Source organism: Gopherus evgoodei, chromosome 20, assembly GCF_007399415.2.
Source record: "Gopherus evgoodei ecotype Sinaloan lineage chromosome 20, rGopEvg1_v1.p, whole genome shotgun sequence".
Classification (NCBI taxonomy): domain Eukaryota; kingdom Metazoa; phylum Chordata; order Testudines; family Testudinidae; genus Gopherus; species Gopherus evgoodei.
The window spans coordinates 4,188,157-4,204,742 of record NC_044341.1 but is presented as its reverse complement, the minus strand read 5'-3'; the positions used below and the strand labels follow the sequence as shown (position 1 = coordinate 4,204,742).

Genomic DNA, 16,586 nt, shown 5'->3' with positions numbered 1-16,586 from the left:
CGTATGCGGTAACTCTACCAGGAACTGCAGCTTCCCTCCCAGCTGAGGCCTCCTCTGGATTTGCGATGAACTGTAGCTGCACACAGGCTACATCCGAGCTGCAAGCTCGGGGTGTGAGTCCCCTGCTCACACACATGTGCGTATGCTCGCTCTCAGCACGCTAGTGCCAGTGTAAATAGCAGGGCAGCCACAGCAGGGATACGGCCGAGCTGGGCCGAGTGCACACCCATGGGTTTGTACTCAGCACAGCCCCGTCGTGCTTCTATTGCGGCGGCCACAGCTATTTATACTCGGGCTCGCTCAAGTCTGGGCACACAAGCAGGGCAATTACAGCCCTAGCTCGCAGTGTAGACACAGCCACGCGCGGATGCCGCAGTCGTCAGTGGGGATCAGAGCTCCTGTGTGGAAAGCAGGAAGCCTGTCCATTGCACGCAGCAGAACTCCCTTGGCTGTCAGTGAGAGGCGGGCTCTATAGCTTCTGGGGCCTGATGCTAAGGGGAGATCTGACCTAAGGCAGCGAGTTATGTTACCCTCCCAGGCAGGCTTTGTCCCTGCCCGGCTGTGGGCCGCATGCAGCACCGTGCATAGAACAGTTGTGCACTAGTGCAATTGAAGTGAATTGCTGGGCACAGCCCCCCACCGCATGGAGCAGTGGTAAGTCCCCAGCTTCTTGGCCCATCCCCTGCTCCCCCCACTCCAGCGCACAGATGGCAGAGGAGTGGGTCCAAGGAGACGTGGGCTGAAGGGCAATCCTCATCTGGCAGTTGAAGGAGCTGAGCTCTGGGCTCCCTTCCTAGGGCCCCCCTGCTCTGAAGCCGGAGCAACCTGGCTGCCTTGGTGCCAGATCAAGCCCTCCATCCTACTTGTCTCACTGGATGTGTGGCTAAGCCCAGCAAGCTGGGCTGCGCTGGGCAGAATCCGGGCCGTGGGGCCGAGAACACTCTGCCGATTTGGCACATGTCGGTGTCAAGTGAGGGCTCTGTCCCTGGAGTAGGGGTGTTACGACCTTTTGCTTGATGTAAACTCATTCCCTGCTCCCCAGCTGCACAGCCGTCCTGGCTCCAGATGAAGCTCCGGCTGGGAAAGTTGGGCCTTGCCCTTGCTCCCCCTGGCTTCTTATGCTGGTTCACCAGCCTGAGATGAATTCTCTTCCCTTTGCACACTTCCTGCAGGGCCACACCTTCCGTGCTGGGCAGAAAATAAGGGAGGTTGTTGCATGGAGATGAGCTGGAGACCTCATGCTGCCGTTCTCTCCCTGTCTCCCTTCTGCAGGGGAGGCCGTTCAATGGCATAGACCTTAAACAGGGCTGCTTTGGGGGATCTGACGGCTTTTTCGTTAAGCAGGAAGTATTGGGACAGACAGAGGGCTGTGCAGGTGAGTGCAATTTATCTTCAGTTTCACAGGAGTATTGAATATGGGACTCTAAGCTGAGTGCCAAAGAATAGCACTAGGAAATGGTGCTGACCTGAGTAGATCAGTAAATGATACTCTCAGCTCTGTCTGGAAGGAAATATACCCCTTGGTGGAGTATTTTCACTAGGCAGATGAACACATTCTGAGTAAATCTATTCCTGTTTTCAACTATTTGTCATATTTTGCAAACAATGTCCAACTGTTAAAGACAAAGTAAACAATTTCCCCCTCCCTTTTGAAATAGAGTTATACACAGCTGTGAAGGATCTCTGTATTTATTTCACATTTTCCTTTAAGTCATTTTAATCAGCCAGGCAGCTGAGTTTTAGATCTGGAGAACAGAAGAGAATGCAAGAGTCTGGGGGAAGTGGAAGGGGAAACGAGACTGGGGTTTTTCATATTGCTGATTGCTTCATGCAAGATATATATTGTGTGAGCTATAAAAAATAAATAACCCATCCCGGATCACTAGAAGGTGCAACATAATGTGTGTGAAAGGCTCCTATCTCCAGAGTGATGTGCTGAACTGTCCAATAATCAGAGAGAAAGAAGGGGACATGAGAGTGTCTCTCAGAAATGTTGCTAGGATGTAGAGTTAGGGCCCAATCCAAAGTCAGTTGGCTTCCAATCAGGCTGTTATTTTCAGAAAGCCTCTGTGTCTCAATGCTGGAAGGTGTGGGGGGCATTGTCCTCTATCTGGTGAGGTTTATGCCCCTCTTTTGATGCTGCTAAATTATCCAAGCCCAGGAACTGATGGTTATTATCCCTGGCTCATAAAGATTCTCCTGGAAACCAAAATGTCTTTGCCACTGGAGGGCACCAACTTGCTCTGAACTGCCTCTAATTCCCTATAATGCCCCAGCATCCCCCCACTAGGCAGTGTTCTCCACCCAGCCCCATCTCTCTTTGCATATGGGCCGGTCCTCACCTCTCACTCCACCTGTAACTGTCATCTGGACACTGCACAGAAGCAAACAACCCTCAGGCCTCCATTTGCATGGGCAATTTCTGTACCGGAGGGATGGGTGGGTCTCCTTGCTGTCAGTAGGAAGCAGAAAAGCCTTCAGCCTCATGGTATCAATCCATTGAAGGAGACTCCGTCCATTTGTGCCTTACAGTGATGTGAGTCAGGGTATCCAGGCACAGCATTCCTGTCCCCCAACATGCTTACAGCAAGACTCCATTGTGTCATGGCAATGGCGCTTCAGTCATGTCCCTGAAATGTTCTAAATCCTGGAGACGTGGATAAGGTCCCATGCCCACAAGCAGTGTCCCACTGAATAGTTTGTGGGCCTTCTAATAGGTCTTTCTGTCTTCCGTTGCAGAAGCCACGAGAACGTAACAGAGTAGCAAGGTCTATATTTAGCCTTGTAGGTTTGTCTGTAGCGTCAAGAGGGTTCTTTGGAGACCAGCTGTATCCATGTGTTTTTCTTATGTTTGTAATGTTGTGTAAAGCACAAAGACACAACACTGCTTTGCAGCGAAACCAGGCTTTAGCCATGCTGGGAGCACAGATAAGTTGTTACCTAGGAACTACTAATATTAGTTACACATTTTGGGGCCAATCTCCATGCTGGCATGTCCCTAGGTCCCATTGCAAGGTCAGGACCTTGGTTAGGACCCCCTGCCTCCTGGGAAGGGTGGGCAGGCTCTAAAGAGCCTTGATGAACTGTTTACAGCCCACGGGCCATTAGTAAATTGTTCTCTTTGAATCTTCCCTCTTTGTTGTGTGTGGTGTGTTTGGTCTCCTAAGTCAAATGATGTCATTCCCCTTGTGGGCCCAGTTTAATCAGATACGTAGTCCCATTGATTTCAGAGGGCCTGCTCGCATGGTGCTTGAAGCTAAGAATGGGATTTAGCACTGGCTGAATCCAGCTCTGGAGAACCAAGAACTTTTGAGGACAAGAATTATTCTGTGTCCAGCACTAATGAGCCATGATCCTCTTTGTGCTTCCCAATATAATTAAACAACCTAGTGAATTTCCAGTTCAAATTCCCAAACAAATAAACATTCCTGCTAGAACTCATAAAACATGGGATTTTTTGTGTGGACAATTTCACACACAAATGGAGTCTTGCAGATACCAAATAATTTGACCCCAAGAACCAAACTGAACCAAACTTTGATTCACAAATATTTGTGACTCAGTCCTTCTACCATTCAGCCAGCTCTCACATTCACTAACTTCCTTTACTTTACAATGGCTTAAACTGAATGCTCTTTTTTGGCTCTGATCCAAAGCCCATTGAAGTCAATGGGAGCCATTCCAATGGGCTTTCAATCAAGGCCTTTGTGTCTTCTATAAAATACGCCTGATATCGCCCAGAACTGGCTTGTCCAGTCCAGACAACCTTTATTCCTTCCCACAATGCATTTCATCACCGTGGGCACATTCTTTCCGCATGAATAGTGCAAACACCCAGTGATTAGACGTCTAAAGAGCAATCAAGGCTTTTGGTTACAGAACTTGCTGCTACCTCAGGATAGGGATTGAAGCGCAGAAGCCATTGGTTGTCTCTGTTCTGGTTATGGCACATTTGCTCATGAATTTGGGGCAACTGTGGCTTTGGAGTTTTATTCCAGCACATTCCACAACTGGCAACATTATCATTTTTGTAAATAGCCAATTTTGCAGGGAAAGATTTTGAGCAGTTGACCTTTTGCAGGTTTCAGTATTAAAAAAAATAATTATCCAAATGAAAATTTGGAAAATACAGAGGTGTATGCTCAAAAACTGTACAATTTTTCAGGACAGCTGGAAGCATGTTATCTCAAAAATGGTCCTGTAATTTGAACAAAGCAAGGTAAACATCACAAAACCCTCCTTGGAAATTCAAAATGAAATGCAGAAGATCTCTGCTGAGGTTTCCAGGCCCTCTCTGTGATTATTTGCCCGCTGCTATTTTCAGAGGGTGAAACTCATCCCAGTCCAGAGGGCCAGTAAAAGGTCTCTGTGCCACTTAAGTCCCTCGCTAGCCTGCTTCAGTGATGCATGGGTTTTTTGCTGACCAACTGCACAGTGACTGCATAAAAATTAACATGGGGCTACTCTCTTGATGCTTTCGCAAAGAATCCCATCTCCAAGGAGACACCTTTACACTTGTAAAGGTCATTTTGCTAACTTCCCATTCCGTAAAGTCAAGGAAGGGTTTTGAAAATGCAGCTGTATCCTTTCTACCTCTAACACTGCCACCACCAGAAAAAGGCTCTGCGATCAAAATCTAGCTGACAATTGTCTTGATGAAATAAGAAGCACAATAGACTCCAGCTGACTCTCCTATAAATGCATTTCTTCCCCCCCGCCAGCTATAATCACAGCAGAAAACTACTTGCCTTTTGTCATTGCAGTGAACAGCTCTGATTCAGTGACATGGGCCTGCATGCTCAAAAGTGAGTACTGCTTTTGCGTGTCCCGCTTGAGAGGCGTTAAAGGGTTGTGATGTTCAGAAAGCGCTGAGCACACCACTGGAATGATTTTCGTGTCTGGTGAACATTTTCACAACACTGAAACATGTTCCTGTCGCAAATTGGGATGGAAAGTCAAAATTGCAAAAATGATCACAAACGGGGAGGAAAAAATCCCAGATCAGGTCAACGGAAACATTTCATTTGGAGAATTTCTTCATTTAGATTTTGAGCTGTTTTTAGCTAATTTCTTTATTATAATTTAGCTTAAATTTTGAAATGAAAAGTTGCTTTGAACTAAACCAGATTTTTTCATTTTGAAGACAGGGAAATGAAGTGTTTTGACAATTTCAAAGCTGTTTTTTCTCTCCCAAAAAATCTTTCAAGTAAAGAAAATTTGTCAGAACCGACCCTTGCCCGGAGAAAGTGTGGGGTGTGCTGACTCAGCATTTTCCAGGACAGAAATGGTTCCTTCACTGTTTCCTAACCAGCTGTACTGCGCACGCACTGCCTGACAATCAGCCACTTTAGTGTGTCTTGTGTTGAGCACTCAATCAGTGGGGCTCCCCAGATTACTAGTCCAGTGTGAAAATGTAGGGAACAGCTATTAGACACTAAGAAAGAAACACTCTGTAGGATCAAATTCTGCTCTCATTTATACTAGTGTAATTTAGGGTGCTTCCGAAATCGGCTGAGCTGTATAGATATCCCGTTGGTGTAGCTGAGAATATAACACCACCTAGCTCTGGTATAGCAATTTCATCAGGGGATCTTACAGCACTTCACAAAGGCGGTCAGCGTCATTATCCCCATTTTACAGATAGGGAAACTGAGGCACAGAGAGGGGTAGTGACTTGCCAAGACTCACCCAACAGGCCAAAGGCAGAGCCAGGAATCGAACCCAGCTCTCCTGAGTTCCAGTCCAGTGCCCTAGCCTGGCCCTTAGACCTAAAAACTGTTCTACAGCCACCTAGACCCAAGTGTGTCTTTTCTTTGACATTGTAACAAGAGAACAATATTAAAAACTTGACGGGAATTAAACCACCCACAAAATGATCTTTCCTATACCTCCGACTTGCACCTACAGCAGGCAGGGCGTGCAGGGTTAAGGCTGCAAGGGAACCCACCCTATCTGTGGCCCAGATGACAGGGAGATTCATTGTTGTAGTTTGGAAGGCATTTAGCTCCCGGGCTGGCCAGCCATCTGAAACTAACTAGACTGGTTAATAAAGCATCGTCAGCCGGCGTGCAGGTAAAATCCGAGATGGATTGTAAGGGGGCAGTTGGTTCCAAAGTTGGTGGGGGGCATAGCCCTAAAGTCCCAGGAGTGAGCCCCGGCAGAACTGTAAATGAATCCACTGATGACTCCACCAGTGCTGTCTCCCGGGGGTCTCTGCTCACTCCCTGCCTGGGCAGTGTATTGTCTTCTGGGAAGAGTATCCCGAAAGGAAGGATGGTCTTAGCCTCCTTCGTCCCACAGAATCACAAACTGCATCCAGGCAGCTGCCTCGGGGGCAGAGGGCAGCAGACAAAGCACCCCACACTGGGAAAAGGGGCTTCTGCAGCAAATACTCCTGGGATAAAGCCCCTCCGCAGCCCTGCTGGTAAGTACGGTGCCATGAGGACTTTTATGGCCAGGCAGAGCAGTCAGGACTTTGGAGATTTTGGGGGGCTTTAAAGGCAAGGCGGTGGGATATGGGAAGGAGCTGACTGTAAAGGGAGAGATGGAGTTAGTGTAGTGCTTTCTGATTCAGAGATTTGCAAACCGATTGTGCCAGGGAATCCCAGGAGGAGCAGCCAAAGAGTTCCTAAGGCTGGTCATACATTTTCCATCTAAATTATTTTTGATGGAAAATTGGGGTTCCGATTAAACCAGTTTTTCATGAAAAATGTCTGCTCTCTGTAGACTTTTTTTTTCTTCAGTCAAAACACTGAATGGCCAGAAAACTACAATATTTCAATTTTGAAGGCTGCTGCCGTGCCTCTTGGGAGTTATAGTTCCAGTGCCTCCTGCTCCCATTCCCCTCTACAGGCTGGGCTCCCCAGCTGAACTTTATCTCCCATAGTGCACTGCAGCCAATCAACTGCCATGAATCACTGCCCCCTCCCAAGAGGTATTATGGCAGATGTAGTCCAATCAGGGAGCGTGGTCTATCAAGGTGAACAGGGACATGAGGCAGCAAAACTACAATTCCCATGAGGCACCACAGCAGCATTCCAAAATTGAAATATCTCAGGATTTGGACAATATCTTTGGGTGGGGGAGGGGTCTCAAAATGACACGGGGGGGGGCGGAATCCATATGCTGAACAAGTTCTCGTTATTAAATTAAGATAATCACATTGGATTAGGATTTGGACCTACAAACTTTTCCACAGGATCTTTCAGAGACCTTCTCCTTAGCATTGTCCATGTGCCTCCCACCTAGGGTGACCAGATGTACCGATTTTATAGGGACAATCCTGATTTTTGAGTCTTTTTCTTATATAGGGTCCTATTACCCACCACCCTGTCCTGATTTTTCACATTTGCTGTCTGGTCACTCTACTCCCACCCCAACCAGGGCAGTAATGGGGATCGATCTAGCACCATTACTCAGCCTCTTTGCTTGGGCCAGGAGCCAGCATGTTGCTGTGCTTTATGCATCATCCTAAAAAGTGTGGGCTACAGCAGCTACAATTAGGGATGATTATTATTTATCTAGGGGTGCTTTGCACACTATGTCCCTGTGCAGAGGGGCTAACCCAGGCCATTAGGAGATATGAGGCAATCATTTAGGAATGGGACAGTGCAGAGACATCAGTGCCAAAGAATTCAGCAAAGAGAGGCTTTGAAGTAGATATGTGTTAAAGGGGGTGGGCCGGTGCCTGGCACGTGGAGCACAGGAGCCTGTTCCTTGCACAAGGGGCAGCATGAGAGACGGCCAAGAGTGTGAGGAGACAGAGGGAGCAGAGGGGTGTACAGAGCAAGCCTAGGAGCAGAATCTATAAGGGAGGGGTTGTAGATTGCAATGAAGTGCACCAGGGCTTCCTAGATGAGACTGGGGAGCGGGATCTGGTGCAGAAGGAAAAGGCCAGGGCACTGATGGCTAGTGCTATGGAGCTGCTGCAATTCCTATTCAGTGGCCATTTAGGCACTGGGCAAGGCACTGATTTAGGCCTGGGTTGGGCCCTGAGCCAGTCCATGAAGAGGTGACAGTGTTTGGCGTGATTGCACTGCAGGGCAGGAGCCACCCCGATTAGCCACAGGGCAGCTACTGGGGGAAGGAGCGAACACCCGGCTCCTTGTCTCTGTTCCCATAACAGAGTTCCTTACTAGTCAATTGCATTAGTGTTCCGCCAGACAGCACCCTAAGCCGTGATTCATCTGCAAATGTTACTTGGCTAATAATTTGTTTTGTCTCCCAGCCTAGATTAACACCACAGGACAAATGTTTTTTACTAGTCCTAAAGGAAGTGCCCTAAATAAACACCTAGTCACACAGGCACTTTGATGTAATAACCATCTTGTTTTCTCCAACCAAAACCAATTGGATCATTAAGAACATATTTCTGCAGGGTTAAGCATTATAGACGTCAGCCAGTGCCACCTGGGGTAGCTTTTGTGGGGGCGAAGCAGGAATTTGATGAGTCAGTGCTCAAGATGGTAATACACAGGAAGTGCCATTGGCCCTCCAGCAAATGGTAATTTTGCCATGAGTCATTGGGGTGTTTTGCCAGCTTTCCGAAGGGACCCAAAACCAAGCTCTGATCTGTTAATGATCTCATGGGAATAGCTGCAAGGAGATAGGACTTCTCACTGGCCATGTGGGTCTGTGTCCCTATAGGGACGATCAAAAATGGGATTTTCCGTCAAAAAAAAATTCCGAGAAAATGAAAATCTTTCATTTCATTCAATATTTTTCAGGAGCTTTGTGATTAAATGAATTGAAACAAAAATGTACCGCTCCATTTCAGATCAAAATTTTTCATTTGATTTAGATTTTAAATAGAAATTTTCTATTCATTTCATCAAAAACTTGAAAGAAAGGGACATTTGTCACACAAGTATTAATTTCCCCAGAAAAGCCAATTTTTTTGTTTTAAAAAAATCAGTGGACGTTTTTCGACCAACTCTGCTTCCACGCTGGGGGGTATTTTGATTCTCACACCTGCTCTGTAGTGATCAGTCACCTTTATTAGCATTGTTACTATTTATGTATGTTACCATGGTACCTAGTCAAGGACCAGGACTTCATTGTGCTGGAGGCTGTACAAACAGAACCAAAAGACCTTGGATCTGGCTCTTCTGGGAAAGGTCACACATTAGTACATGCTGCAAGATCCGCACCCCAATATCAGCAAAAGGTTAATACGTTTCTGACCCTCTAGACTATTATCCCCTCCTCTTGTTTCCAGATGTTAATTGATGGGAATAAACGCCTATTATATAAATTAGTTGTTTCATACCCAACCTGCAAAATATTTCACCAAGTTTTTGTTTCTGGCAATCAGTTTCATGTGGCTCCTGCTTTGTTCTCTTAGTGGGGTAAGGGGAATGCTGACCCTGCATAGCTTGTATATTGGGGAATATGCTCCATACTCCCCCAAAAGCTTGCCTTTGGGGTTTTGCATTTCTTTTGCTGAAATCTACCTCCACGGTGTTCTGTGCATTGAAACACAGGAGTCCTGCCCTAGGTCTGAATCTCAGGGCCTGATCCTCCACTCACTTTTACCGGCTGACTTCAGTAAAGTCATCCCTGATTTACATCAGCGTAAATGAGCACAAAAATCAGGTAGCTCATTGTCCAGTGCTTTGCTTCGCAGGTAGGTTCCTTGCCCAATTCATCATCTCTTACTAATAAGCCTTTGTCAAGGCCATGAGCAATGCCGATGAGTCACTCCCCAAAAGAGCTGTGACTCAGCAGGTTAAATGAAAATGTCCAGCACTGCATGGGTTAATGCCGCCAGCTGACCTAGAGGTAGCCTGGTTTCAGGTGGGATGGCTCCCCTTTGCTCTGACCTGGTTTATGTTATCCCCAGCCCCAGGTTGACTTTGGTAGCTGAGATTTGCAAAGTGGCCTAAGGAATTAGACACCCAAATCCTATTGAATTGCAAGGAGAGTTGGAAGCCTAAATCCCTTTGGAAATCCCAGCCTTGGTCACTAGGGAACTGGGTCTGGATTGGACTGATGATCTGTCTGTACCAAGAGGGAGGAAAGGAGGGAGGAAGACTGTATTGGGTGCCAGATCTATGATCTACTTCATCTCTGGCCTCGTAAAACCCATGAGCCAATAGAAGTCTCTCTCTCCTCTCCCAGGTGCAAGGCCCCTGCTTTGTTTGAGCTAATGGCACTCAGCAAAGCCTCAGCCTCATTCCTGCTCCCAGCTGCGGGGTGGAGCATGTTGACTGGTTTCCAGATTCCACAAAGAGATGCCCTGGAAGCAGGTCTGGAGCAGGGCAGCCACACGGGCCCATTCTGGAGCTGCTGGACTCCGAGCCACTGGTTCTCCTGTCACCAGAGCCTCTGCAGCCACATCAGTCAAGGGGGAGAAACTACACTCCCAGTGGTTGCAATTCACCCCGTGCAGCAGGCTATCACAATGACTCTGCTGGCTAAATCCCACCCCCAGCCAGTGTTCTGCCCCGAGGGCTTCGGGGTACATCTACACACCACAGAAAACCCAAACCTGTGACAGCGAGTCTCAGAGCTTGGGGCAATGGTCGGGGGGGGCTCGGGCTTTGGGGCTAAAAATAGCAGTGCAGACGTTCCTGCTCAGGCAGAAGCCTGGGCTCTGAAACCCAGGGGAGGGGCCTTCTGCAGATGGATGAATTTCCCCAGCCAGAGCTCTGCTCCCCATACCTTTGCCCTCCTGCTGGGCACTTTTCTGCTTGAAGGGGTTGAAATTACAGATCCTTTCTTAAAGGGGTGCTCCCTGGTATATTTGCTCCAAGGACAGGGCAGCCTGGTGTGAGGATCAAGGTATTGAAATTTGAGTTCTTTCAAAACCAGAGGGTGTCTGAGCAAAACTGCTTGGGCCAGCTCCCAGCTGGGGTACATCAGTGAAGCTCTGCTTATTTCAGCTGAGCTGCATTGATTTATATCAGCTGGGGATCTGGCCATCTGATATTCCCCATTGCGTTCCCTTCACCTGCTATTTCTCTTGCTTTTCTCTGACTTAGGTGAGTCTCGCTTCCCCTGACGCCCATCACCATGGACTGGAAGACGCTGCAGGGCCTGCTGAGCGGGGTGAACAAATACTCCACGGCCTTCGGGCGCATCTGGCTCTCCGTGGTCTTCGTCTTCCGGGTGCTGGTCTACGTGGTGGCGGCGGAGCGTGTGTGGGGGGACGAGCAGAAGGACTTTGACTGCAACACCAAGCAGCCCGGCTGCACCAACGTCTGCTATGACCACTTCTTCCCCATCTCCCACATCCGCCTCTGGGCCCTGCAGCTCATCTTTGTCACCTGCCCCTCCCTGCTGGTGATCATGCACGTGGCCTACCGGGAAGACCGGGAGAGGAAGAACCGGGAGAAGAACGGTGAGGACTGCCCCAAGCTCTATCGCAACACGGGCAAGAAACACGGTGGGCTATGGTGGACCTACCTGCTGACCCTCTTCTTCAAGCTGACCATTGAGATCAGCTTCCTCTACATCCTCCACAAGATGTGGGATGGCTTTGACCTGCCGCGCCTGGTCAAGTGCGCCAACCTGGACCCCTGCCCCAACATCGTGGACTGCTACATTGCCCGGCCCACCGAAAAAAAGGTCTTCACCTACTTCATGGTGGGGGCCTCTGCCATCTGCATTGTTCTCACCGTCTGCGAGATCTTCTACCTCATCTTCAAACGGGCCGTCCGGAGCCTGCACAAATGGAAGAAGAACTCCACCAAGCACTTGGTCAGCTACAACAAGGCTTCCACCTGCCAGTGCCACCTCAAGCTGGAGCAGCAGGATGGCAAGGCCAAGAACAAGCCTTTGGACGCCCTCCGGGCCTCCGCTCCCAACTTGACTCTGATCTGACAGGGCGTGTTGGGGGAGGGAAAAGCCCTCATGTTGGCCAGAGACAACTGACTTCCAAGATGGCTGTCTGCCATGCCACAAATTTTACTGGAGTATTTCAATGGGACCTCGATGGCTGTGACAAAGTGCGGGAGAGGAGGCACATCGCCAAGGCAGGAGCTCTCCCTGTTCTGCATGGCTGACTGAGTTTTGCATGCAGGGATGTTCATCAGACTGTGGGCTGCTGCCATCATTTTGTTGGGGCCGGGCAGAAAGGACAAGACCCTGGCAGTAAGTTGCTGCAGCTGCTATTAACATGCAGGGCACAGGTGGGTGGTTTGCCTAGCCAAGGAGGATGTGTGAATCCAAAAGTCTATGCTTTTCATTATTTACATGCTATCAAGCCAGTCCGTGCAATCCTGCAGGTTGGAGCTTCCCTCCTACGTGCTCAGACAGGCCACAGGGGAAGGGGAGGAGATGGCTGGCTTTTAAGTCTTAGGAGAAATGACTAATGTAAAGTTGCCAAGGACAATATTTGTCTCCTATTCTCTTCCCCCTCTGCTAGACTCGCAGCTGCCACACCCAAAACACCAGCTCCCTGTGCAGACTCCATCACATTGCGTAGAGAGGCACTTGGACTCGGTACCTTAGCAGATGGTTCATTAACCAGGACATTGATGGAAAGGGCTTTATTCTGATACTGAAGCAGTGAGCAAATCCTTGCCTTTCCCATGAACCGTGACCTTGCCAAAGAACCAAGTCCATGGGGTCTAGCAATTGTGTGGGAATAAAGTCATGGGCACAGAGTGGGATTGTGGGTGTGTCTCTTGGGAGAGTCTCTGTAGTTTGCTTCTATCTCAGAAACTTCAACCTGTCTCCAAAAGCACTCAGATCAGAGAGCAAAGAAGCCCCCTGGTTGTGTCTTCGGGTGCCTAGGGAGGGCATTAAACTTTGCCTGGGAGTTTAGTCAGTAAAACATCTTGGATCAAAACTTTGAGTTAATGCACTGGCCTGTGCTCGAGAAAGCAGCAGATGCAGTAGCTAGAACAGTGGTTCCATGACCCAGCTTCCCCGTTCTGAACTGAATGGCAGGAGTAACAGTGACTCTGCAGGGGAAAGAGTTTTGTATATTTTCAAGAAGCAGCGCAACAGCCCAGTGGAGTTTCAGGGTTTGTGACCTGTTCTGGGCCAAATCCTCAGATGACGTAAATGGAGCTAGGCCGATTTCCACCAGCTGAGACTCTGGTCTCACAATTTTTCATTTAAGTTATTTTATATTCTAATATTCAAGCTTTGTCCAAACTCTGTAAACCCTCGTTACCGAGTAGCTTCTGGCTGAAACCAAATGAGTTCTCCCATTCCTGGCTGAAAACAGGATTCGGATGTAAAATTCAAATTAAACATGTCAAATTCATCCCTGAGGTAACTCCAGTCAAATCCAATTGAAGTGTCAATCAAAATGTACCAAAGATGACTCTGTCCCAGTGAGTTTCTTGTTAACCATGGTTGGAAATCCATACCCATGCTTCCAGGTAACTGATGTTGCATCATTGACTAGGACAAGACATATGCCCATAAGATATGAGGAATCTGAGTGTGTGGATATTTGCAGGAAGTTCTTGTTCTTTGGATTTTTTAATTACTTTGTCAATATGTTTCTGACTGAAATAGAGTCCTGAGCAACTGCACCTCCAGGGAGGTGTCCAGACCCTCTCAAAGCAAACTCTATGAATGATGCACGTTTGTGTATATTAACAAGCAGCAGTGTTGGGTGGGAAACATTCTCCCGTCCCACAAGAATTTTTTAGATTTAAAAAAAAAAAATCCTATCTTGAATCAGGACAAAAAGTCAAAATTATAAAAATGTTCATGAACTGAGAATCCAAAAAGTATTTCCTATCTAGTCGAATCAGAGATTTCCTTTTGATAAGTTCCAGACTTTTTGTTTTGATGTTGACCTTTTTTATACTTTTTTTTACTTAAATTATTTTTACATAATTTAACTTAAATTTCGAAACAAAAAGTCATTTTGACCCTCAAACCGGCACTTTTTTGTTTAGGAAATGTAACGGGTAAGTAACGAGTGTCTCGGATTCTGCTGGCACGAATTCATGGGGTCATAAAGGCAAACATTGGCATCTGTCGGGACCTTAAACTGTCGATTGCCAGGCTGTTATTTACTGATTGGTCAATATCAGGCCATAAGGACCAATGTCATCCTTGAAGGATCTGCGTGGAGAAGGTCAGTCTGTTTGCTCGTACTATTGTGCCCTAATGGCCACACGGCTCCTTTAGAAATCCCAGGAAAACATTTTGCTGCCATGAAATTATTTTATTTTATTATTATTTGAGAGGACGAGATTAAAAGAGATTCAGAGGTGCAGCCTCTTTAGAAATGCTGTTTTTTTTCTCATTAGCTCAGCAGCTGGCCGGCCGCTGATATTAATAACTTCCCCATCCTCCACCCCTGAAAATGAATGCCAGGTAGCCACTGACGGGCTATAGCTACACTACAGCGCCTGCATAGCTATGCCAGCATTGCCCTCTAGTGTAGACGCAGCGTACTCCAACTGGAGTTTTTCTGCCTGTGTAAAAGCACCACCTCCCTATGGCGACAGACGCCTTCTTCTCTGCTGCATCTGCACTAGGGGGGTTGTGAGCATGGCTTTGTCTCTAGCATCTGGGCTATACTCAAATTGCCCTAGCTGTGTTGCTCAGGGCTGTGAAACCCCCAGTGTAGACACGGCGAAGTTGACGGAAGAATTCTTCCATCCACAAAGCTACCACCGCTCCGAGGGTGGATTAATGACATTGACAGAAAAACCCCTTCTGTCTCTGTAGCACCATAGCTGGGCGGCTGTAGTGTGGACATACCCATAGGGTGTGGGATTTTTTCACACCCCTGCCCAACATCGCTAGCCCAGTGTAAGTTTTAAGCGCTTAGCAGGCCAGCCATCGCTCCATTTTGCCAATTGGCTGCAGAGCCCAGGGAGTTCTCTCTCAGGCAATGCACAGCTCAGAAAAAGTTATAGACAAGAAACATTCAGCAGCCATTTGTCAAACATCTTTGCTGGGTCAAAGTCACGTTGGGACGAGCTCCGAAGCTGGTATGAACCGGCATAGCCCGTTTCCGCCAGCGGAGGATCCATCCCGGCAGGTTTTGATTTCTCAAACCCCAGTCAACTTAGTTCGTGTGCCCCGTCCCCTACTCCTGCTGTCTGGGATGCTCCAAAAAGCGCTTCACAGCAACATGTCTTGTATTTAGTATTTTACAGCTGTCCTGCTGGGCTGGGGGACGCGTGTCCCATCCCCGGCAGCAAAAGAAACATTTGATGTGTGTAATCAACCAGATAATGGAATGGCCAAATAAACACTGCATTGTTTATCTATAGTTACATGCCTGTTTTCTCTCAGGGATGTATACGGTGCTCCCATTATTAGGGGCTTATTCTGCTAGCGACTGTACGTACACACCATAAAAGATAGTCCCTGTCCCAAAGAGCTTACAGTCTAAATAGACAAAGGGTGAAATGGGAAGCTGAGGCACGGAGCGGGGAAGCGACTTGCACGAGATCACCCAACAAGTCAGTGGCAAAGTCAGGAAGAGAACCCAGATTTCCTGAGGTCCTGACCACTGGACCATGCTATCCTTGCTCCAGATTGCCCATGGACAGTGACGTTGATTGAAGTTTGCTAAACACAAAGTGCCCCAGGATTGAAATGGAGACCAAGGGGGGTCACCAGCACAGTATCGCTTTACCCCCTTGCAGCTTGAAGAGGATCAGTGCAACTGTGGTCAGGTATGGTTAGGAGCATTGCCATGGAGAATGGCTACCAAATCTGGAGAAGAGAGGGGATTGTCTCTGACATGGTGAAAGGAAAACTCTTCTGCCTCTGGTTAGTGAAGAGATGGATGGCTGAGATACGTAGGCTGGGACAGAGGGAGAGAGAGAAGGGTAAGTGCAGAGACAGACGGAGGCGCAGATGGGGATGGATGGATGCATAAGCCCAAGCCAACAAGTTCACCTGTTTGCCTTTAAGGGCCCAGCTCAGCCCATAGCAGAGTTGGGCCCGAACCATGAAGTGGGACCCTAGGTGTGGCCTTGCCCTGGCCCACTGATGCTCAGCCCTGGTGTTCCATCAGCCCATGCCCATCGCCGGGACTTGCACTGCCCACTTTGCAGCCTGCCACTTCGCCGCTGTTGTTAAACTTTAATTAAATAGAACCAGGCTCTATCCCCCCAGGAAATCAAGAAGGGATCAGCATCAATTATTCACTAACCCTTGATAAATATTACAATAAATAGAGATGATTTCCATTTAATCTATTCTTATACAGCCCGGCTCTGTGTAAAAAGCCTTTCAACACTCACTCCAGCTGGGGCGTCAAACTCCGACTGGCTTGCTGGGCACCATCTCCCAGGAGGTTTTTCTGTTAACCATTTCATGGCCCCATCCCAGGTGCTAACGCTCTGCTGAGGTCAGGGAAAGTGGCTCCCAAATGTACTGACAGTTCAGCAATTCCTTTCTACCTGGCCGCACCTGTAGCACCTATCGCTGCTTCAGGAGCTGATTCAACACCCACTGAAGTCAATGGGAAAACTGCCCTGGGCTTTGGCTTAGGTTCTAAGACAAGGAGGGAGATAAATCCTAGACTCCTTGGACTTTAGCTGCATACAATTTCCCTGCTAGTCTCTGTCATTCTATCCCCTCTGGCCTCGGGAGATGCCAGCCCCCCTAGAAAACCTAGCCAGCATTGTCATGGCACAGACATTCTGGCAGAT

The 16,586-nt window shown here is 48.1% G+C and overlaps 1 protein-coding gene across 1 annotated transcript; it reads left to right on the top strand.

The window, feature by feature from the left end:
• Positions 1 to 1,200: 1,200 nt before the first annotated feature.
• On the top strand, positions 1,201 to 15,318 carry GJB3 (gap junction protein beta 3). Its single transcript, XM_030539351.1, has 2 exons — positions 1,201 to 1,375; positions 10,983 to 15,318. Exon 2 carries the CDS (start codon positions 11,014 to 11,016, stop codon positions 11,821 to 11,823), a length of 810 nt encoding a protein of 269 aa, XP_030395211.1. The 5' UTR covers positions 1,201 to 1,375; positions 10,983 to 11,013; the 3' UTR covers positions 11,824 to 15,318.
• The last annotated feature ends 1,268 nt before the right edge of the window (positions 15,319 to 16,586 follow it).

What these genes read in the sequence shown, in the direction of transcription:
- GJB3 (XM_030539351.1), top strand. Translation starts at nt 11,014, where the DNA reads ATGGACTGGAAGACGCTGCAGGGCCTGCTGAGCGGGGTGAACAAATAC.